Here is a 25077-nt window from a genome sequence, read left to right on the forward strand (position 1 = left end):
GCAAATGTGACAGGAGTTAAACTTAGAAACTCCAGCTTGCTGTCCTAGTTGACATGCCTCCAGGATGAGACCTCTGGGTCATGTGGTTCCAGGGGAACCGCAAAGTAAGAAATGGAAGCCAGAAGCCAGGCACAGAAGCCACACACCTAGCCTGCTAGCCTCACCCTCTGCAGCAGCACTGCACTGCTTCTGCATTTAAGGCCTTCTGTGCCCACAGGAAATTGAGGGGCAGCATTGGCCCAATATGTACAGACCTAAAAAGGCAATGAGCACAACATCAATTTACATGCTCTGATTGAATTCAAAGTTCACTGGGCTGAGGATTTACACATGCTCCTATAACATGTGTGGGTACCTGACAAGGAAACAGAAGCTGAACTATGCATCCATCAACTTCTGAGGAATCATTGCAAAAAGAGATGTTGGGTGTGTGCTGGTCTTGGCCCAGTCTATGGCTGCTATTGATAGTTTCTTCCTAGCCACAGTTTTGCAGGCCACAGTGGTCCACAATGTAATGCAGTTTCAGAAGTGAGAAGGAAAATGTGATCCTTGTGAAGAGAGGGAACTATTTGCAGATTCCAGAAGTCATCTATTTTTCAGCCAATCAGGTCAAACAGCAAGGTAGGGACAACTAACTTCTCTGTGCCCTGGCTCTGAGCAAATGCAGTCTGGTCTGGTCTCAGAGAGGCAGGTCCATATTCTAGTGAAAAATTGGTAGTGGTTTTTGGCTAATGCTAAAAACTGGTCCCTGCCTGGGCAGAACTTACCATTTATATGGAGACACCACCACAAAGGCAAAGTATTATTCTCTCCCATTTTATCTGTTCCCACCTAGAATTATAAACGGCCATGTCCAGTGGGGGTCACTGTCCTGAACACTTTATCATGGCAAGACCAGGGACAGTCTTGCCAGTTTCAGCTAGGAACACGGCCATCCCTTTTGTTCAGCCAAGCACTGACAGCCTCCTATTCACATAACCACTCTCCAGAGCTTACACTTAAATTTGCTTTCCACAGTGGACACCTTCAGAACAACCTGCTAGGCAAAATTTTCCTTTTTAAAGCAGGGTTCATGTTAATGCCTCTCTTCCACCAGCTGTCCTCGGAAAGCCTTTCCATTATTGAGGAGACAAGCATCCAAAACTCATTTGAGGAGAGATTGTCCCAGACAAACGTAGATCAGGGCACATACATTCCTTATTTTCCATCTGATGCACTGATGCTCACTCTTGGAACTTAGCTTGAGGCAATGACACCCTCAAAACATGAGAACTCCCATAAAGGGGAACTCTACCCAAGAGATAAATTTTGGGAGGATAGCTCTCCTCTCCCCAACCCGCTCCAGCAATTATCCCCATTTGGATATATGATGCTAGCTTCTGCCTGGAGGAGCAGGGTCAGTTTGTTCCTGTGACTTCAGCAGCTCAGCATTTTAATCACAAGAAAAGATCAGGTCGACAGACCATTGCCCCTTCTCTCCTCCATCTGCAGTGTGGGGAGTGGGGGCATTCAGTATGCCAAACAAGCTGCTTAATGGAAATCTCTCTCTCATGTTTCCCAGGTTAATTGTGAAGGAGAGGAAGGGATAGAGCTTTATCTTCATTATACTACTGCTACTGCTGCTTTACTCTTCTAGAGTGAATTCTATGCAAAGATTTCGACGCATTTTTTCGACATTAAGCCAATCTCACACATGCTGGGAGTGGGGCTGATAAAAGTTACTTATCAATATGATTTAGAGTGACAGTCCAGATCCTTTTTATCAACTAAAGCTTCCAAGCTCCCAGCAAGGTAGATGAATGCCATCCCCATTCGTTGCCCAGAGGGGGACGTGGAGGCACACAGGTTAAACAAGTTACAGCAGGATGAATAGAGAGACAAGGCAGGTGAGGTAATATCTTTTATTGGACCAGCTTCTGTCTCAGAACAAATCCCAGGTCATATGATCTGCCTCTCAGTCCTGGGCTTAAGCCACGAAAACAGCCTGGCCCTCATTGTTCCAAGGATGAGAAAATAACAGCAAGCCTGGGTCCAGTAAAAAAAGGTGGGGTGAGATTTACCTCCACTTACAGTCAAATTTGCATTGGGCTCAGTTGAGAACCAGCATCAGTTCTGAAAACTGCATTGACAATTAATGGCTATGAAAGACCTCCCACAGTAACTGATTGCAGTAAAACACAGCACTAAAGCAGCCTCCAGAGGGTTGGTGTTTTAGAAAAAAAAAAAAAACCACACACACACACATTTTGCTGTCAAAGTATCCCTCTTTTGGAAGAGGGGAACATACCAAGAGCAATTATTTCCCTGCAGGACCCTCTCATGTCAGGACTGCCCAATTTTTAAATGATATTCATCATAAAAGTTTTGCAACCCTCGTTAACCCTTGAAAAAACAAGCTGCATTCTTCCTAGAGAATAGTCTGTGATGATTAAAAGCAGCCACATTACTCTTCAAACCCCCTGAAGGATGAAGGGTTAGCTTTGCCCTCTGAATTTCCTCTCAGACAGATGCAATTCTATGAATCAATAGCAGGTCTGGAAATGAACAAACCCATTGTTTGGCAGTGACCTTGTGCAGGAGATTCTCCATTATGTCATTCATTCTTTGTCCTCTTTGGAAAACATGAAGGAGTTAAATGCACCTTATTATAAAACCCAAGAACAATTTCCTGGCTTCCAAGGACACCTTGATTGCCATAAAAGATGGTGACTCTCTAAAAGTAGTCCAGAGTAGAGGAATGTGGAGCTGCAGAGAACTAGAGTGACTAGTTTTCCCATATCTTGAGGGGCATCATTCATTGCACTAGACCTTTATCATCAAAGCTATAGTTGGACGAGCAAGGATTCCCCCCCCCCCACGCACACCCTGCTCACGTAGAGATGGGAAATAAGCCCATTCTGCAAAATTCAAACCTGGATCCAGACTTCCCCAAAGTTCTGGTTCATTTGATATTCTGGTTCAGCCCCTGGTAAAGATGGGTTCAGCCTCAAAGATCAGAAAAAAAATATGGAGCCAAATTTCCCAAATGTTGAGTGTTTGGGTCCATGGTCTTGATTCAAGCTCATCTCCAGTAACTATACTCTCCCACAGAATAAGAGCACAGTTTTGCACCTAATTTACACACACACATTTACCAGTACTGCCGGCACAGTTAAACCATGTATACACAATTGCATTGATTATGTGGGCAAATTAGTGTGTAATTGCCTGAGCAGTTGTGTGGTACATACCTCCCCCTTGCCATCTGCATTCACACCCTCTGGGGTAGACTTGGTTTTCATGGCAAGAAGGAGATATAACTCAATCTTCTCTGCTTGAAATTCACATCCCCCCTCATCCCTCTCCACTGGAGGGAGTGATGTGTCTGTCATGCTTTGCTCCAGAGCCCATCTGGCTCTTTGTGTAAACAGGTGCACATAGACTATCCATGAGACACACACTTATTAGGAGAGAAGGGATAGGCAGCAGGGAATTTTTTTGTCTCCTGCCCTGGTGAGAAGAATGCAGTCAGGGGGATAGAGTCTGGCACACTGCCCAGGTCCTAAGGCAACTCCTAGGCAAGTGAATAGAGCACAGAATTTTAGGCTGGGATCTTAAAAAGGAGCCTAAAGACTGTGAGGTCCCTTAACTCCAACACCCCACACCAACACCTATACCCAGAGGAAGGGATGTCTCTCCTCTAGGTCAGTGGTTCTCAAACTAGGGCCGCCACTTGTTCAGGGAAAGGCCCTGGCAGGCCGGGCTGGTCTGTTTACCTGCCGCGTCCACAGGTCCGGCCAATCGCGACTCCTGCTGACCACAGTTCGTTGCTCCAGGCCAATGGGAGCTGCAGGAAGCGGCACGGGCTGAGGGATGTGCTGGCCGCCCTTCCTGCAGAGTAGGCCCTACACAAGCGGCGGCCCTAGTTTGATAACTACCACTCTAGGTTACACCTGTGAAAGTCTGCTCAAGTCAGCAGGTTCCCCCCAGAGTTAGCTATGACCTGCTAACAGTTTTAAAACATGGCTGCCTTTGTTTGCACTCAGTACTAAGTGTGTTTAACAATTAAAACTTGTCTGTTAACATTTTCTAAGACTGTCCATATCCCCAGTGCAGACAAAGCCAATGGGGCTGGACCAGTGTAAATGACAGGGGAATCTGGCTAAAGAGTCAGAAAAAATGCCAACAAAAGATTGCCAAACACACCAAATATGATCACATTATATATAAATGGAGGCAAGATAGGTCTACACAGTCACATATTGTTTTGTATGTTGTTTTATCTATTCTAAGATAGAGGGGAAGAGAAAATACGAAGCTGAGGGAAGGGATAAATTAGATGTTTTCAGATGACATATGACAATGGAGCTGATGGAGCTGAGGTGATGGATAAATACATATATTTATACAAGGCACCTGCATATAAATATGCATTACTGTTCTATGTTTCCAGGCAGATTTCATGTGCATTTTTTATACTATATACTGGTTGAAAAGTCAAGCACTGAAAAGTTTGGCAGTGCTAGAATTAAGGCTGTCCGTGCAACTTTAATCCAGCCCCCTTGTGTATCTGCATTATGATACATTCTTTTCCACAGGACTCCTGCCTCATTCCATGCACAGGGTGGATGGTGCTCACTGAATGAGTAAGCTCTTCAATGTTTCATTTTTTCCTCATTGTTCATTGCTTGCCCCATGCAGTATTCATTGTACAACAGCCAAACCTGGCACTCAGTACAGGAATTATTAATTTAGTCCTGAGCTTCTCAATGGTGCTTTCCTGGTAATATCTTAGATCTTTACAAACAATAATGAACTGATCTCACAACACCCGTGTGAGTTAAGATGCTATCATTATCCCCATTTTACATGTGGGGAATTAAGACACAGAGACTAGAGCCAAAAGTATCAGATAATTTGGGGTGACCAACTCAAGAAGCATAGGGCCTAATTTTTCAGAGAATTTAGCATGTGAAGAGCACAGCTACCACTGACGTCAAGTGCAGTTATTAACTCTCAGGAGGTCTGTAAATCAAACTGCAGGCGGCTCAGGTTATACAACCAGAAGATGTGGAATGCACCATTAGGGACCACCAGTGGAAAGTCTGATATAATTGACATGCCCTGAATCCCATAGGAACTCCATGGCAGAGGAAAGGACAGACTAATTCTACAGGGCAGCATTCATCTACCTTAACCACAAGATCGTCTTCTCTCTTCTTGCAATCCACTGCCCCCTTGACAACACACCTTCCCTCTTCTGCAAAAAATGAGACAGGGGGTCTGACAGACAACAGCCTTTTAACCATACAGTCCTAATTCATTCCCAAAGCACAGTCCATCCTGTGCACTGAATGAGGAAGGGGTCCTGTGGAAAAAAAAGTATTTGATCACATAATTGAAGACTGTATCATAACGCTTATGCACAAGGGGGGCTGAATTAAGGTTGCACGGGCAACCTTAATTATAGCACTCTGTAACTTTTGAGTGCTTGACTTTTCAAGTTTAACATTCTTTTAAGGTAGCTGGGTTTTAAACATAAATTTCTTAAATAAGTGTTTAAAAATGCAGAAATTGAACAAACAAAAATGTAATCACGTGGAGCAATATTGACCCTATGTCACCCCACACCACACACATCCATCATCAGCAGGGTTGGGAATCTTTAAACCCCACTATACAGTCTTTAACCACTCAAGCTAATCGAGTTACTGGTAGCAGTAGAAGATTTATTTCCTCCTACATGGCCCTGACACTATAAAGGGGATGGAGCTATATAGTTTGCCAGTGGGTTTCACACCTATTTCCTAAACAGCAAAATAACATTAAAACTCAGGATTAAATAGTTTAATTCTGGGGTCTTACAGAACTATTCTCCAGCAGTTACAAACCCTTCTGTCTGTTGCCACCTCCTCCCTCATCCAACTTCTTCTTGTCCCTGTCTCCTCCTGCACAGTTCCTGCCTCTGTCCAGTTCTCTTCACCCCAGGCTCCTGTTCATCTCTCTGCCCCACAACTGCCTGACTCCTGCCCCAGCCCACCAGCTTCTGCAACCCTGTCTCCTGCTCCTCCAACCCAGCTGCTACTCATCTCCACTCTCCCTCTCATTCTGTCCCCTCCTCCCTTGATCTTCTGCCTCCTCTGCTCTTGTCTATCACCACCATTCTTGCCCTCTTAGACACCTATCCTCCCTCCTTCCCTCAGAGCTCCTGTCCAGTCCCTCCACTCAGCAGGTTTCCCACACACACACATGCCATTCCTCACCACTCGACATTGGAGTCTCTCCCATACCCTGGGTTTCCTGCCAGTATTGAGTATTGACAGCACAGGAGAGAATCTCCCTGTTCTTCAGTTCTGGTAGCTGATGCCAGAGCGGCCAGCAGCAGTTGAGACAAACAATTGCACGAAAAGTCCTTCTCAGCCCTGAGGTGGCATAGAATCAGTTGCTTAGCCTAGTTTTAGTTTCTGCTGCTATGACCCCACTCCAGGTAGACTTCACACCACTAAGGTACCACACCCTCGGCACTGGGGTCAGAGAGAATCCTCCATCAATCCAATATCAGACATTTCCAGAGGATCTGGGAAGGATCTGGCATTAACATAGGGCTGCAAGTGAAGCCAGCTGGGTGTATGGAGTGAAGTTCTGGCCCTACTGAAGTCAATGGGAGTTAATAGACCAAACCTTTCTCCTGCAGAGTCTAGTGGGTAGCAGGAGCTACAGGTCTGAGTACTTGTACTCAAGGTCTTGTTCTGCAGACTGGCAGGAATGTGGGGCTGCTGCCAGCACTCTGTGCCCCAGCAGGAGATGGAGAGAGTCTGTTAGCAGCCCCTGCAATTGAATAAGGAGTTGTATTGAATTACAGGCTCCATAAAGTCCAACCCAGTCTTCCTTTGATAGCGGAGGAGATGGCAACTGTCATAAACAGATAGTTAAGGGTTAATGCCTTTTTTACCAGTAAAGGGTTAAGAAGCTCAGTAAACCTGGCTGACGCCTGACCAGAGGACCAAAAAGGGGACACGATACTTTCAAATCTTGGTGGAGGGAAGTCTTTGTTTGTGCTTTTTGTTTTGAGTGTTGTTCGCTCTTGGGACTAAGAGGGAGCAGATGTCCATCCAGGCTCTCCAAATCTTTCTGAATCAGTCTGTCATGTTTCAAAATTGTAAGTAACAGCCAGGCAAGGTGGATTAGTTTTATTTTTGTTTTGTCAACTTGTAAATGTCCCCTTTTTGCTGAGAGGATTTTATCTCTATTTTCTGTAAGTTTGAACCTAAGGCTAGAGGGGGTTCCTCTGGGCTATACGAATTTGATTACCCTGTAAAGTATTTTCCATCCTGATTTTACAGAGATGATTTTTACCTTTCGTCTTTAATTAAAAGCTTTGTTTTTAAGAACCTGATTGATTTTTCCTTGTTTTAAGATCCAAGGGAATTGGATCTGGACTCACCAGGGATTGGTGGGGGAAAAGAGGGGGGATGGTTAATTTCTCCTTGTTTTAAGATCCAAGGGGTTTGGATCTGTGTTCACCAGGGAACTGGTGAAGTCCCTCAAGGCCACCCAGGGAGAGGAGAGTTTTGGGAGGACAGGAAGTGCTCTAGACACTGACTTCTGGATGGTGGTAGTGTACCAGATCTCAGCTAGTAATTAAGCTTAGAAGTGTCCATGCAGGTCCCCACATTTGTACCCTAAAGTTCACAGTGGGGAAGGAACCTTAACAGCAACTGAGACCAGGACTTGTGCCCTTGAAGGCTGAGATGGGTGATTAAAATGGGGAATGTCCTTAGACCTGTCTGGGAGAAACAATTTCTTTTTCCCCCTCAATTAAAATATGAAGTGAATGTCTGTGATTACAGAAGCATAAAAATTAGCGAATGAAAACATTATTGGAGCACCCATCCTTTCCCAGTTCCCGTGAGCCTATTCTCATGTGCTCCATCCGGTCTAATGTTAAATGCTCTGATGCTGGTGGACTACCTTGGGGAAATGGAAGGCTGCGCCCCACTTTAGGTGCAACAAGCTGGGAAATATTTAGGGCTCAAGCTTGCAAATCTGCACAATAAATGGCATCTGCTTTTGAGCTCTGCTTTTCCTTTCCTCTGAGGATGCTCAATGCATCCTGCCTGAGAGGCCTGGCTCTCTTCCCAAACACATAGATCAGTGGTGGGCAACCCGCAGTCCAGCAGGGTAATCTGATTGCGGGCTGCAAGACATTTTGTTGACGTTGATCGATGGCAGGCATGGCCCTTCGCAGCTCTCAGTGCCCGTGGTTCGCCGTTCCCGAAAACAGGGAGCTGCGGGGGGCCGTGCCTGCAGACAGTCAATGTTAGCAAAATGTCTCACAGCCCACAATCAGATTACCCTGATGGGTTGCATGCAGTCCATGGGACTCAGGATGCCCACCACTAACATAGATCCAAACCCTGAGCTCCTGCAGTTTCCACTGAAGATAGTAGGAGTTGCAGTTGCTCAGGTCTTCTCAGGACTTAGCCCATATTTTGTACAAACCCCAGAAATCCCCATGCTTTTCCAACTGGATAAGTGCAAGCAGGATGCAATGGAGACAAAAGTATTCTCCAAAATACATTGATATTCTTTGTCATTAAAGCAGCAAATATCTTCCCATTTGACTTAAGGAAAACAATAGAATTGTCTGGTCAGCCTGCCAGCAAAGCATCTCTAAAAAGCCTGCCCCAAAGGAGTAGGGAGGTCCGAGTGTGCAGTTAGTGGATCCTATATCTGTTTCCTGCTGGGCATCAGTGTCATTTAGACAGGAATCCATCCACCTGGATATGTGTCCCACTGATATGTAAAATTTTCACTCCTTTCCTTTTCCAGTGTGGGAGTCGTGAACCTTGTGATCCAGCACAGTGGGAGAGCGTTCAAGCCCAGAGATCTGCCAACAGCCTCAGCAATTGCCAGCTAAGCAGAAACTGTGCACAGGGGCTGCAGCCTTGAGAGGCATGTGAGCACAGTTCCCATCTGGTCTGAGAGTGGGCAGGCAATTTGGGACACCTCAAATGACATCCTGAACTGTAACCTAAGCAGAGTCTCACTGCTGGGCCTAACAAGGAGGGAGGAGACTGGAAAGGAGGCATCACTTCCATTCTTAGATAACTGGACTATAAGAAAGGGAGAGGAGAAGGGGCATGGCATGGGACTGTCACAACCTTGAAGATGCTAGCAGAACCATTTGCTGCCCCAGTCAGTTCTCCATAGCAACTCCCCAGTCCCCAGACCTCTATAAACCCATGAAGTTCAATGGTTAGAGACACTGAGATACTTCCCTAATTGCACTGAGGCAACTTTTTGAAGAGCCCAGTGTAAGCACACATCCTCATCTCTAACACACGCCATTGTGTCCAGATGCAGCACTGCAGGGGACTTAGCCTCTCACATCCTCATGAGTGGCCACTTCCTTGGCTCCACAATAGCCAGTCCCAGTCAATGTCTTCTCCCATCTCCTTCTCTGGTTCTTCTGTATCACCACCCTCCAGCCAAGTCACATAACAGTTCACTTCCTTTTTAGGGTATCTAAAGGTCCAGCTTAAAGTTTGCAAGCCATGTCCAAACATATAGTTCTTTAGCCCCTCAGGCTTGACTGAAGTCCTCGGCTTCCTGACCCCTGCAGACATTCTCTTGAACCACTTCTTCCCCAGCAGGATTCCCCCACTGCTTCCCTTCACGTAGCACTCCAGCAGTTTCTCTCTGAGGAATCTCCCGTCTCCTCGTAAGCCTTAAGACAAGGCTCCCCGACAAGACCCTACTCTGCTCCCTATGGGTGCCTCAGCCTGACTTCCTCAGGCTCTTTCTAAAGAGAAACACCACCACCCGCTTCTTCTCTCCAGTTCTATTCAAGTAGCTCTTCCTTGCTTCACCACTGCAGTTGGAGTCAGTCTTTCTAATTAAGCCCCATTATACCTCACTGGGTTAATTATTTAGCCCTTCTGTTGCCAGCTCATCAGTGAGGCTGAAGGATTGCTGCCAAGTCATGGGCAAGGCTGAGCCCAGCTTGCCACAAAGGGCAATGGAGTCTGGGGCAGTGTCAGATGAAGAGAGGGTTCCCTCAGGCTGGGGGCAATGGAGTCTGGGGCAGTATCAGATGAAGAGAGGGTTCCCTCAGGAGTCTGGGGCAGTGTCTGATGAAGAGAGGGTTCCCTCAGGAGTCTGAGGCAGTGTCAGATGAAGAGAGGGTTCCCTCAGGCTGGGGGCAATGGATTCTGCGGCAGTGTCAGATGAAGAGAGGGTTCCCTCAGGAGTCAGGGGCAGTATTAGATGAAGAGAAGGTTCCCTCAGGCTGGAGGTAAGAATGTCTGTGGCCAGTACCAGATGCAGAAAGAACTCCCTTCACTGGGGAAAGAGAGCGGTAGGGCTCCCTCATTCAAGCTGAAGCAAATAGAGCCTGTGTCAGTGTGGGAAGGTGAGAGGGTTCATTCCATCTGAGATTAATAAAGTCAGGAGCTGGCGTTGGAAGGGGAAAAGGCTCCCTGGGTCTGCAATTAATGAAGTCTGCCCTAGTGCTAGACAGTGGAAAGCGCCCAAATTCTTGGAATAACCATATTTGTGAAAAAGGCAGTTTTATGGTATAAAACAACCAGAACAATATACAGTGACTAAAACCTCCTGCAGAACTGCTTGCTGTACCTAACGAGCAATATTTTTCGTGCTCACTAAAAGAACAGAAACAGATATTGACAATTCAGCAGGATACAAAAACAAAGAGACTACTGTGTGGGAGCTGTTGTAGAAAATAACTAAGTTCAGAGAGATACCGTGAAGAAATGCAAACATCAACACAAGACATCATTTCTCAGCTGAGTGCTGCCAAAGCAGAGCAAATATTTACAGCTATTTTAAGTTCCAGCAATGGTCTTTTTATCACTGGATTCTTGGAACAGTGCTCGGTGATGGCATCATTTAGTTACACTAAAGGTCATTCCTGGGAGAAAATCAGAATGCACAGGTATTGCAATGCTTTTCATCAGCTTATTAGGGTTGTCGTACAACATGAAATCACAGAATCATGGAAATGTAGGGCTGCAAGGGACCTTGAGAGATCATCTTGTCTTGTTCTTGCTCCCTGCATTGAGGCAGGAACAAGTGTAGCTAGACCATCCCTGAGAGGTGTTTGTCTAATCCGGAATCAGGGCCGGTTCTACTGTTTTTGCCGCCCCAAGCAGCGAGCCAAATTGCTCCTGGATGGCAGGGGCAGTCCATATGTCGTTAGGGCAACACGTGTGTTTCCGCAGCAGTAGCAATTCAGAGGCAGCTTCTGTCCTCAGCCGGAAGACAGAAGCTGCGCCCCAGCTGCAATTCAGTGCACTGCTTGGGGAAAAACACAGGAACTGCCACCCCTTGCAGATTGCAGCCCCACGCACCTGCTTGGGATGCTGGTGCCTGGAGCTGACCCTGCCTGGGATCAGCAACCTTTGGCACGCAGCCCATCAGGGAAAGACCCTGGAGGGCCAGGCCGGTTTGTTTACCTGCCGCGTCCACAGGTTTGGCCGATCGCAGCTCCCACGGACTGCGGTTCACTGTCCCAGGCCAATGGGGACTGCGGGAAGCGGCGGCCAGCACTTCCCTCGGCCTGCACCGCTTGCAGCAGCCCCCATTGGCCTGGAGCGGTGAACCGCGGCCCATGGGAACCGCGATCGGCTGAACTTGCGGACACAGCAGGTAAACAAACCAGCCCAGCCTGCCAGGGGCTTTCCCTGGCGGGCAGTGTGCCAAAGGTTGCTGATTCCTGGTCTAACCTATTGTTAAAAACTTCTGATGATGGGGATTCCACAACTTCATTTGGAAGCCTATTCAAGTGCTAACATGTCCTTATAGTTAGAAAGTCTTGTCCTATCTTCAGTAGACATGAAGAACAGTTGATCACCATCCTCTTTATAACAGCCCTTAACGTATTTGAACACTTATCAGTTTCCCCCTCAGTCTTCTTTTCTCAACTCTAAACATGCCCAGTTTTTTTAACCTTTCCTCATAGGTCAGGTGTTCTATACCTTTTATCATTTTTGTTACTCTTCTGTGGACTCTCCAGTTTGTCCATATCTTTCTCAAAGTGTGGCATCCAGAACTGGACACAATACTGCAGCTGAGGCCTCACCAGTGCCAAGCACAGTAGGACAATTACCTCACATCCCTTACATACAATACTCCTGTTAATACATCCCAGAATGATAAAGCCTTTTTAGCAAAAGCATCACATTGTTGACTCATATTCCATTTATGATCCACTATCAGCCCAAGATCCTTTTCAGCAATATTACTGCGTAGCCAGTTATTTCCCATTTTGTAACTCTTGACTTTAATTTTTCCTTCCTAAATGAAGTACTTTGCGCTTGTCTTTACTGACTTTCATCTTGTTCATTTCAGACCAATTCTCCAGTTTATCAAGATCTCTTTGCATTCTAATCCTGTCCTCCAAAGTACTTGCAACCCCTCCCATCTTGGGGTCATCCACAAGTTTTATAAACATAATCTCCACTCCATTAAGCAAGTCATTAATGAAAATATTGAATAGTACCCGACCAAGACAGACCCCTGTGGGATCCCATTAGATACACCCTCCCATTTTGACAGGGAACCCTGGATGACTACTCTTTGAGTACAATCTTTCAACCAATTGTGCATCCATCTTATAGTAATTTCATCTAGACCACATATCGCTTTTTTGCTTATGAGAATGGCATGTAGGACTATATCAAAAGCCTTAGTAAAAATCAAAATACATCATGTTTTCAGCTTCCCCCATCCCCTAGGCCAGTAAACCTGTCAAAGAAGGAAACTAGGTTGGTTTGACACACTTTATTCTTGACAAATCCATGTTGGCTATTACTTATATAACCCTATTTCCTCTAAATGCTTACAGATTAATTCCTGAATAATTTCTTCCAATATCTGCCCAGGTACTGAAGTTAGGCCGAGTAGGTTATAATTTTCCAGGTCCTCTTTTTTTGACTTTTAAAGATAGGTACAAAGTTTACCCTTCTGTCCTCCTCTCGTCCTCATCTGTCCTCCATGAAGTCTCAAAGATAATTGCTAATGGTTCCAATATTGCTTCAGTGGGTTCCTAAGGTGAATTTTATCCGGCCTTGCAAAATTAAAAACATATAGCTTATCTAAATATTCTTTTAACTGTTTCTTTTCCATTATGGCTTGTGCTTCTCCCCCCTTGTTAATATTGATTGTGTTAAATATCTGGTCCCAGTTTACCTTTTTAATGAAGACTGAAGTACGTTCTTCGGCCCGCACTGCTTCCCACAGCTCTCATTGGCCTGGAGCAGCAAACCACAGCCAGTGGGAGCCGTGATCAGCTGAACCTGCGGACGCGGCAGGTAAACAAACCGGCCCAGCCCACCAGGGTCTTTCCCTACACAAGAGGCGTCCCAATTTTGGGAAACACTGCTTTAGAGAGAATACCAATCAGAAGGGACATAAGAGCAGTACACAAATGAGTGAATGTGATACGGAAAGTAAATTGGGTGCTTCTATTTACACTTCTTCATAATAAAAGAATGATGGGACATCTAATGGAATTAAAAGGCAGAAAAATGAGACAAGATTTTTTAAATACAATATATGATTAACTAGTGGAACTCTTTGCCACAAGATAGCAAGATGAGACATCAATGTGTTTTATCAAAATATTCATAGTTATATCATCTTGGATAACAAATGTCAACCCCCACGCTGCAGTGTAAATGGCAATCATTAGATGGTAGGGTTTTATACCCTCCTCTAAACATGTGACTCTGCTCACTGTCAGAGAAATGATGCTGGAATAGATCAACCATTGGTCTGAGCCCATAAGGAAATTCCCATGCTTTAATACAGCACCCCTGCTATTCTTGTTCTAGGACTTGTCTTTGTGAGGGTTTCTGACACACACAATTAACAATGGCAGTCTACTTCACAGGCTGCTATTGCCTTCAAAGGTGTTGGGATGTGAGTGAAACAGACTGTTTACCTGCATCTCATGCATGCTTATGTCTCGTGTTAGGCTGTGACTTGCTTCTATTCAGCTATATACTTTGGAATTCAGGGAATTACAAAAAGATTTGGATGCCTTGGAATTTGAAAAACTCTGAAAAACAATTTTTGGCAGAATTTTGTCTAAATGAAGCACAAGCTCCAAGCTGCCCCTAATGCCAAAATTTGGATGTTTTAGGTTCAATCACTGCACCTATACTGTGTTTGTAAAAAACACAGGCTCCCCTGGCCAGAGCATGCAACAGGAACGGCCATGGAGCACTCTGTCCACTTGGGTGGGAGCTTTTATCATGCAAATGGCACAACATCACACAAATATGAGAGCACAGGGCTGTAAGGTCGAAGATGTGTGTGCGCCTCTTCCTCTGCATTAACTTCTATTGGGAACTGAACCTTGGAGCCTGACCACAAATGCTAGAAAAAGACGCTCCAAGGTCTGTGGCTTCTTACAATTGCAGGGAGCTGTTTGTGTGGGACACACGCAGCTAGCTGCTGATGATCCTGGGTGAGGATCTCACAAGAACTCCCCCCTCTGCTCTTTTGAGCTCTCTTCTGTTAGGTACTTGCAGATGACACCAAAGCCTGTCTGAAGAGCCTCTGCTGTCCTGTCCTTAGGAATTTGCACAGCCACGTCTCTAAGTACGGAAGAGCACAGTATGGACTTGCCCATCTCAGAAAGATCTGCTGTTGCCTTCCCAGCCTGACTCATAAGCTGACAGCACTGACCAATCCCATTCATTGCAAACCAGGGTCTTTCTATCCCTGCTGCACGCTGACAGATCCAGGGTCTGAGACACTGCCCTCAAACTGGGCTCAGTGATTAATCACCAGAGTTAATCTCTGAAGAGTGAAACTTCAGTTTGTAAAAGCTTTCGGGGGGAGGGAGATGCAGTGCAGGACTCCTGTTCTCTGATGCCTTTGAGACAAGCCAGCAGGGATCTCATTAGCAACCTCAGCCCTGCAAGTCATTACTTGTCGATTACAAAGGAAACCAGCCCAAGTATCTGTCCCCTTAGTTCAAGCTCCTCTTACCTGGAGGCTGGAGAGAAGGAGCTGCAAGCCACTGGCTTCTTGTTCTGCCATGCTGATCCCCACTCACACTCCCTGCCTCTCAGCGGCAGACACAATGCAGCTGGAACACAGAGCTGCCAAATTGCCTTGCCGTGGCCCCCGTCCTGTTTAAGAAACGAAGACGCTAAACACAGATCCCAGAGACAGGCATGCTGCTACCATTAATAATCACAGCAATGCAACTCTAGACCTCAGCGGGAGAGATAAATGTACCCCTCACCCTGCCCCACCCACTTCCAGACTCACACTGTGACAGGGAGATTAGTTCCTAGATAAAGAATCCCAGGGATTAAGCAAAGGGCTCAGAAAAGGTCTGGGTGTTCGATGTGTGGCAGGGGGAGTTAGGAGGGTGGCAATGACAACAAGAGAAAGGAGGAGAGCCACGAACCTCACAGGAGCCTGGGGATAAGCGAGAGAGAGCTATAGCCCTGGCTTCCTGACAGATGTTCCCAGCTGACCCGCTGAACAGTTCCAGAAGGCCCTAAGTGGACACTTGTCTGTCTCTGTCCTAATGAAATTGGAGACACACATACACAGAGATACACTCAACATTAGCTAGTGCTGACAATGAACTGAAATGTAAGGATGGCAGAAGGAACAGGGAGAATGGAATCAGCGGACCCTCCCTAACGTTCTAGGCTCACTCACCTGACCACTTATCCAGTACATCCAACAGCTGAGGGCATAGAACGTGGTAAGCCTAAAAAATTCAGTGGAACAAGTGAACCCTGAGCATCTAAATGAAACTGATGGAATCACTATGAGGACTGGTTGGTTCTTTAAATGGTCAAACTCTTCTTCATATATTACACACACACACACAAGGCCGCCCAAAGGATTCAGGGGGCCTGGGGCAAAGCGGGGAAGCAGACATAAAAAAGGCGCCACCTGCTGTGGGGCTTGTTCTCACTGGGCGGAGGTTCTAGTTGGTGGCAGCGGGTCCTTCACTCTCTCCTCGTCTTCGGCAGCACTGAAGGACCTGCTGCTGAAGTGCTGCCAAAGACCCGGAGCGAGTGAAGGGTCTACCGCCAAAGTGCTGCCAAAGATCCAGATCAGCATCGAGTGAGTAGCAAGGGAAGGGATCCTCGGCCAGGGCTCTCAGGGCCCCTGCAGGGCCCGGGGCCTGGGACTAATTTCCCCACTTGCCCCCTCCTCTGGGCGGCCCTGCGCACACAACAATAATGTTGAGAAAACATTAAGGTTGCAAAATCAAGCAGTCAAACATTAGGAAATGCCAGAATTAAGGTTGCCTTTGCAACTTTAATATAGCACCCATGTGCACCACATGTATGATCATAGTCTTTAATTACATGAGCACATTCATCTTCCTCCACCCCGATCCCTCCCTCATTTAGTGCGCAAGATGGACCTAATCAGGTCTAGCAAGTTTCTACTGAGCAAGTTCAAACTTTGATTTTTTAAAGGCTTATAATTTGGCCAAATTTGGGCACTTTTTCATGTGGATGACTTTGGCACATCCCTGATGCAAAGGCGACTACCCTGCTGAATTTCAAATCCCTTCTCCAAAGCATGGGGGCACTAGAACTTCTTAAAGAAAAGGACACTAGAAATTTTTAGCATGGGCAAAACCACATATTTTCTCCTAACCTCATTCTCGGAAACAGCTCAACACTTTTGGCTAAAATTTTCCAGAATAATTCAGAATGAAGCAGACAGGCTGAATGGAAAATTTCACCCCCAAACAGTCAAATCTGTCAAAGTTATAAACTACTGAAAACAGATTCTTAATATGAAAAGGGTCAGACAATTTTAATAATATGCGGTGCTACCAGTGTCATCGTGTGTGTATGTATGTGTGTTCCATATAAACTCTGATCAATATAAAAGATGGGAGGATCCTCAGCACCCTACACTTGCCAGAACGCAAACCATACTTTTCTTGATATGAAAAAAGACCTTTGGTTAACATGTCCCCTCTCCCTCATTAGATTTTATATGGATTCTGACTGTCCAGGGTCCAGCCATAAGTGCAAAGGATAAAAAAAGCTGTCACAAGATTGCCAGTCAGATCTAGACTTTCCTTTGGGTATGTTTAGAGAAGTGTCTAGGCTTCAGGGTTCTGCTTGCTAACTGAAACTCACACATTTCAAGATGTACCCACTACTAATGTATTGCTTTGTGTGTGTTCTCTTTTGATCCCTGGTATTTATACAAGTTCCTGGCATTCCACTTAGATAAGTTTGGTCTGCAGGAGATTCTGCTCTTTAATTGATTTAGAATTGTTCAAGGGGACAGGAGTATGTGTATTACCTCAATGACTGATAGCAATAACAGATATTGTTACTATTTATTAAGCAAGCACAATAGGCTCTTTGTCAATTTGTGAAAATGCATCCTGGGCTATTTTGCAACCCAGAAATGGTAGTCCCTGTGACATTTTCTTTATATGCCCAAGTTTTGCATCAGAACATGCAAGCATTCTTGTTCTCTTATGTTTAACTGCAAAAATTAATCTTTGTCAGCACAAAATGCAAAATTTTGCTTCCTTGAATGTCTGGAGGTTCTCACTAAAAAAACTGGGCCAATTCCTGGGGTGCAAAACTACAAACTTTCTCAGTTTTCACTCCAAAATGGGGATTTTTTTTGCAAATGTGCAATGTAATCAAAAACTTCAAATGCTGAAGTTTGCAAATTTCAGTTCAAATACTTGACATGCCTCCTGGTATTTATTTAGCCAGATTTGCTTCATCTCAAATACTGAAATATTAATGCACTATTTATATTTTCACTGTATTGATTCATGGTCCTCTTTATTTATGTAACTTTTGTAAACTTTGGGTCTGATTCACTTTCTGGTGTGCAAACTCTACTGAAGTGCAATCTGAGGGTGCAAATTATGAATTGTAGCTTAATTGGAATTATATCAATTAGTTTAATCCCATACTACTTAGTGAGAAAAAATTCTGGACTTTCTGCCCCCAAACCCGAGTCCCCTGCCATTGATACTAAAGGGAAATATCTATTAGTTACTATCATATTAGGGTTCTTCTCTTTTGTGGGCTTCCTTCATCTAGAAGTCCTTCCCCATGGTTCAATGCCTCATTGGTTCTGATATGCCATCCAGCAGAGGGCAGAAATGATACATACACTGTGAGCCAGTATAATACACCTCTACCTCGACATAACACTGTCCTCGGGACCCAAAAAATCTTACTGCATTATAGGTGAAACCGCATTTATATCGAACTTGCTTTGATCCACCAGAGTGCACAGCCTCCCCCCACCCTCCGAGCACTGCTTTACTGCATTATATCTGAATTCCCGTTATATCGGGTCACGTTATATCGAGGCAGAGGTGTACATGGGGAAGAACAGTAAAATGGAGAGAGATTCTAGAGGAACTGTAGACTGTTTAGGAAACATTTCCTTATGTTGTTGATGATCTGTATATTAGAAGTGAGTTGGAAATTTTTCGTCAAAACAGCTTTCCGTCAGAAAATGCCATCCCAACAAATGAACAATTTTGGTGAAATTATCTTGATTTTGATTAAATTTGTCATGAAAACAAATTTTCCTGAAACAAAACAGATTTCATTTTGGAAAATTTCATTTTGAAGAAAACTGAAATTTTGTTTCAAAATGGAAGTGCATTTCAAAATGTATTTGATTTTATGGGCATTGTGGTATTATTTTTATTTCGTGAGATGTCAGTAGTAGTAGGAGTGCATAATATAACATGTCAGAGGATGACATAATAAAATGGTCCATTTTATTTTTATATTATTTTATTTTATTAAAAAAAATAAGGATGGCAGCTTCTTAGTAGAGACTTCTACAAAAAACATTTTTTCGAAAACTTAGGACATTCACTGACAAAAAACTTAGTTACTGAAGAGTTAAGGCTGCCTGGTGGTATCTCAAGTCCTCCAAAACATCAAGTTCAGCAAAACTCAAACCTCTGAAAACCAGAAAATACAGAGTTAAGTACATATCAATGCAAGCTTAACTGCCCTCTTCAGAGACAGCCTAATATGCCGACGGACATACTTGAAGTCTGCCTTTGCAAATAGCACAGAACATTCAGGGAATAGAACATGTGACCACCGAATGACAATCTGAGGCCATCTCTTTTGCTAAGGCAAAACTTGTGTCTAGGTGAGCTGCACTGAACCAGGAGCTACCTACACTGACCCTACGTACAAACACTTAGTCTGTTCCACAAAAACAATACTGCATTTGTTAAAGTTTACAACCCCACCCCCACCCCTTTTGCAACCCCTTCATACTTACACACAGGAACCCATCTAATCCTATGCATTCACTTACCCATCATTAAGCTCACATACTACTCACATCCCTCCTCGTTGCTGACAATTCCCAGGTCAAAAAGACCCCTCCACGTGGCTAATGACACAGCCTACAGAACTCAGCACCGAAGAAAAACATACTGGATCTCTCAAAGTACCCAAGCATCTCTTTCCTTTATGTGGGCAGTGGGGAACAGGGCTGGAGACGTGGATTTAATCCAGGCCTGCACAACTTGTAAAGCGGCGAGGGCCATATTACTCCAAAGAAAACAGCTGAGGGCTGAAACCCCCTGGCCCCACCGAAACACCCCCCCAAATGCCGCCCAGCCCCCCCCCGAAACACATCCCCCACCCCAGCATCGCCCGGCCCCGTAGAAACAACACCCCCCCCAACACAGCCCACCCCAGGGAGACAAACCCTCCTTCCCCAGCGCCGCCCCGCAGAAACAGCTGTGGGCCAAAAAGGAAGGTTTAGGGGGTGGGGGTGATACTTTATTAAGAATTTTTCAATTAAAGCAAACAATATTTTTTTAATTATTTTAATTTTTTTTATGAATCCTCCCCCCATGAAATAAGGGGAGAGGGAAAGGGGGACAGTTTGAAGGAATTTTCTGGGGCTATGAACTAAGGGGAGGGGAAAGGGGGGCAGTGTAAAGGGATTGGATGTGACTGTACAACATACCAACACAGGGGCCACAGGGAGCCCGGGGAGGGGGACAGTGTGATAGGGGCCAGGGAGGGGGAAGGTCCCTGAACTAGGGAAGGGGGCAGCAGTCGGGACAGGGCAGGTGCAACACACATGCACACATACACAGAGACACACACAGGGATTTCCTGGCTGCCCACAGACAGTTCAACCCCCCCCCGCCCCTGATCATTAAGTAGGCTGCCCTGGAGCCAACCAGCACAGTAGCCGCCCCGTCCCTAACTAAAGGGGGGGAAGTCTGAGGGGGTCTTGTCCCAGTTCCCCCGCCCCCCCCCAGGCTGCAGCTCAAGGCCAGGCAGGGCATCCCTCCCCTCGCTCCCCACTGACAGGCTCTGCCTGGTGCCCAGCACTGAGGAAGTGATGTGCCCGCTGTACGCCAGGCAGAGGAAGCAGGAGACGGAGATACGTGCAGTTCTGGCTGTTAGAGCGATTGAAGCGCGGCGCGCGTGGGGCTGTGAGGCGGGGACCCCTCCCTGGGCAGGGGGCGAACCCAGCAGCCCCCCCCCCGCCGCTTGCCCATGGGCCTCACAGTGAGCCCACACGGGCCGCAGCTGCATGTTGTGCAGGCCTGATTTAATCCTGCCATAGGTTACTGTGTGATGGAGTGGCTGAGCTGTGAGAGCACCAAGGCCTGGAATGGGTGTGTGTCCTGCAGTTAGCTGGAAGGTGCATTGATAGAGCCATGCAGGTGCTCATGGCAGGAAAAGCAGGGATCCTGTGTAGCAAGACTGAAGCACATTGGCCGTGTGAAGACCTAAGACTGGAATGGCAGGGGTGCTGCCACTGGTATTGGAAAAGTGAAATGGCAGAGTTCTACCCATGTGGTAACTGTGCTCTACCAGCCTGTACTGTATTCCACTCCTTTCATTTCTATTGATCCCTCACTTCCCCAGCAGAAAGCTTTACACACATCATCCTAAAAAAATGTATGTAGACATTGCAGATCCTAAAGGAATCAGTCTCCGAGAATTAACACATCTGTCAATTAACTCCCAGGGCAAGACTTTGGAGCTTTGTCTCACATCAGTAGGGCCCAATAAAATCTAATAACAGAACTTTGTGTAAGAAATGAGGGAGAAGCAGAGTCCTCAGATGGGTTGGAAAGAAATTCAAAAATATTTTTATGAGCACTGCTAGCACATCGTGTCTTAGAATGATTAATCCATCAATGGAAAATGACTTAAGGGCTAATTAAAGGCAGCTTAAAGAATCTGTTTTGCATTGTCTCTCGTTCTGTTCCTAGTGAAAATGGTACCTGTCAGCTGAGCTGTGTGAAACTGCTGCATGAATTTTCAAAAGAAAATGAGAAGTGATGTATAAGAGCAGATCAATGGCCCAGGTAGCCTGGTGGGTCCCATCTCCTACTGCACCACATTAAAAAAATGGCACAGTAGCTGATTTCCTACTTCCTGATGTACTACTTCCCTCTTGACTTGTGTAAATTTGATTTTAAACTTTAACTTCAAAAAAAAATTTTAATCTGTTCTTAGAAAAGACCAGTGATATTCATTGTCCAGTATCCCATCATCCACTGGAGGCGCAGTTTAGAGAAACACTTAAGCACACATTTAGTTTTCATGTCAATGGAATTTAAGTAAGTGCTTAGAGTGAAGCACATGCTTAAGTGTTTGCTGAACCGGGGACATAAAAATAGATTGATGAATGGTCTAAATAGTCCAGTATCAGTCTGATCTCCATGAAATGCAGAAACAGAACAAGGATCTATCTAGTGTGTCACCTTTGATTTCAGTGGAGTTACTCCTGATTTACCCCAGAATAAGAGAAGAATCAGGAGACACAAAGAGTAAAAGAGAAGTACATGGAGTTTAATAAATTATTCCCTCCAAAGTTCTGCCTAAGCTGGGATAAATGATTTAGAAAAGCTCCATATTTAAAACACCTGATTATCTGTCCAAGTTTCATGTGTATTATGTAGATGCACCCACTTCCCATGTCAGAGTTATGTGTATCCAAGATAAGAATGGGGATATTATTTCTTTTTCCTCCAAACTTTTTCATGACATACACTTTGTTTTCATTGTCTTCCTAACAAGTGTTGTGAGTAATATGTAAAGTAAAACGAAAAGAAAATCTGTTCACCCAGCTCTGTTCACCTTTGCCTGGATCTCCTGCTGGAAACTGCTACCACACTGGAGTAGTGAAAGGATTCAAATGAAAATGAAATCACTCCCAGGTGAAAATAAGATGTTGATGGAAGTGGGTTCTGCTGCCACTTCAAGAGAAAGTTAACGTCTTCTGGCTTTGAAACAGACACACTCTGAGTTTCTGGTGTTACTATTATTTAATAATAAGCTGTTACTGTATCAAGCATCAGTCTGGGCTAGAGAAATCTGGCTTAGCCTAGAGTTGTTTCCCATCAGAGGTCACTATAACATCTGCCTTGCAGCGTGTTGTTGCTGTATTATTATGCTCTGTGGAGCAGTCACTGGGGGGATATATTATATGGCTCATCTTTATGAGGTCTTCATACTGGCTGGCAAAGCTCTGTGAAAGAGCAGGACTGGCACAGCAGGTCAGGACTGCAATGCATTAGCAAGGCTGTGGAGGGACGCAGGACTGGGAGATCAGGGGTATTTTTGTACAGAACTTCTGTCTCATATGCCTGGCTCTGATCAGTTTTCCCCAGTGATTCTATCAGTCCCTTATTTTCCTGATTATTAAATTCACACTTTTTAAAAACAAATGTTAAGAGACTTGAAAAAAGAGACCTCGTTTTGCCTCCCATCAAGAGACTTACTAACCCAGAGATCCCAGGACAGCAAGTAGGATGATAATAACTGATTCTGCCTATGGTACCTGCCTAGACTCTCAGAACTTTCACATGGGTCCTTCCAGTCTCTGAATCCCTTTTGGAATAGATATATGGCAATATGTTGGAAAATGACAGTTTGAGCTGCTTATGAGATCACTCAGAAACTTTGCTTTCCCACTGAAAGAGGCATGTAGGCTCACCCCTACCAGACACTGAGGAGAAAAGCACTGGTTAGATTGCACTCCATAGTGTTTATTTAAAATAAACATTTTTGTCAAGAATAATGTATGCTTCCTCTACCTTGACAGTTTGTCAAATGATTCTGCAATATGTTTTGTTATGATCATGTTCCCCTCTGGTTTATGATATGCCTGGCCTTATAAAAACACATATCTTGGACTGAAATGGATATATTTAACCACTTGACTACTGTCAGATGTTCCCAGAATGCCGTAGATACATATAGGGAGATAATGCCTGCTCTGTTTAATCCTGTAAGTGCATGAAAGTAGAGTGACCAGATATCCCGATAAAATAAAATCGGTACTGTCCCAATATTTAGGCGTTTGTCCTACAACCCAACCGATGTTTGGTCGAGACGCAATTTGTCCTGATATTTCGCGGCACTCCCCTCTCCATGTGTCCTGATATTTTCTTCCTCTCATCTGGTCATCCTACATGAAAGTCAGACACACCAGTCATGTTACTGACTAGTCCAGGTACATTCAATGAATGCTTCAGATACATTCAGGTAGGCAAAGAGTTCTGTGGCACCTTATAGACTAACAAAGCATTAGCTTTCATGGGTGAATATCCACTTCTTTGGATGCATGTAGGGTGCACCTACAGCAGTGGTGGGCAACCTGCAGCCCATGGGCCGCATGAGGCCAATCTGGGTTATATGATTGCGGGCTGTGAGACATTTTGCTGATGTCAACCATCCGCAGGCACAGCCCCCTCCTTCCCCCCGCAGGTCCCAGTATCTGCTGTTCACTGTTCCTGGCCAATAGGATCTGCGGGAAGCAGCAGCCAGCACATCCCTGCAGCTCCCATTGGCTGGGAATGGCGAACCGTGACCACTGGTAGCTGCTGCGGCCAGTGCTTGTGGATGGTCAATGTCAGCAAAATGTCTTGTAGCCCGCAATCAGATTACCCTGATGGGCCGCATATAGCCTGTGGCCCACAGGTTGCCCACCACTGACCTACAGTGTTGCTGAATGCTGTTCATCCCAGTACAACTCATCTGTTGCACTGCTGCATACTCTAGGTGCATTCAGGTGGGAGGCACTTTCTGTGCTGTTGAATTCTCTGGATATTTGTGGGTAGAACCCACATTCTGTGGGGATGAACATTGCACTTATATCCTAATATTCCATGATTTCAACAGTAGGTGCAATGGTGGAGCAGCAATGAAATAGTTACAAAACAAAGGGGTTCCTTGTTCCTCCTTTTATGGCTCTCTGAATGTTTCTAACATGAATGTCAACCATCCCCTTTTCTTTCAGTAAATCATAGCAATATTTTTCATATGCTTAGACAACTATCAGAATTCTTCTGCCCTTAATCTTCAATCCCTTGCACCATACGTCATCAATTGCATCTGTGCAAAGTGCAAAATGCTACCATTCCAAATGAGTTGTGTTTTGCATAGGTGTAAATGTCAACATAAAATGCAAGACACTGAGGAATCAGGTTAATTGAGTGTTTTAGGAAATGGACCACATTCTGGCCAGACAAACGTCATGCATGTAACTCTGATTTGCCCATTATCAGGGAGAGATTGCATTGCGTCTGCTTTTCAGTACTATCGGGGGGTTTTTAACCGCACGGCTAGATGCACATACATTATGCATAGAAGGAACATAAAAACTAGGTCTGAAAGGTGAGAAACGTGGGAAAAGGAGAGCAAGAACTCAAGCTGAACAGGCAAGACATTAAGGAGCATTCTGAATGTTCGCAGCTTTCTCTGATGGATATGGTATTAATCAGCATCAGAGACCAGATAGTGGCTAGATCATGGAATGCCAGCCTGTTGTGAATATTTTGATCCAGGAACATTCAGGTTAGCAGCCTGTCTTCCTTCCTATTATTCTTCTGTGATTGCAGCAGGAAAGAAAATGAATGAATTATGCTGGTTTTGTTCCTGTTTACTACAGAAGGTAAAACTGTATCCCTAGGATGTTATTGAATTACAAGGGTACAAACACATGCATGCTCTCTCTGTCTCTCTATCAGTGAGCCAGGATATGGGTTAGCACAAAGGGGACTGGCTTAGATTTATCATTGAGGGA

The 25077-nt window shown here is 45.1% G+C and overlaps 1 protein-coding gene across 1 annotated transcript in view; it reads right to left on the reverse strand.

Annotated features, from left to right (window-relative positions):
- The window catches only part of AGBL1 (AGBL carboxypeptidase 1), a 377222-nt gene extending 362071 nt beyond the window's left edge, over nucleotides 1-15151 (reverse strand). The window contains exon 1 of the mRNA XM_032806521.2: nucleotides 15001-15151. Coding sequence (XP_032662412.1) covers nucleotides 15001-15051 — 51 coding nt within the window. The 5' untranslated portion in view covers nucleotides 15052-15151. The remainder of the gene's footprint in view (nucleotides 1-15000) is intronic.
- Between the last annotated feature and the right edge of the window lie 9926 nt (nucleotides 15152-25077).

Source organism: Chelonoidis abingdonii, chromosome 9 (genome assembly GCF_003597395.2).
Source record: "Chelonoidis abingdonii isolate Lonesome George chromosome 9, CheloAbing_2.0, whole genome shotgun sequence".
In the NCBI taxonomy this organism is placed as follows: Eukaryota; Metazoa; Chordata; order Testudines; family Testudinidae; genus Chelonoidis; species Chelonoidis abingdonii.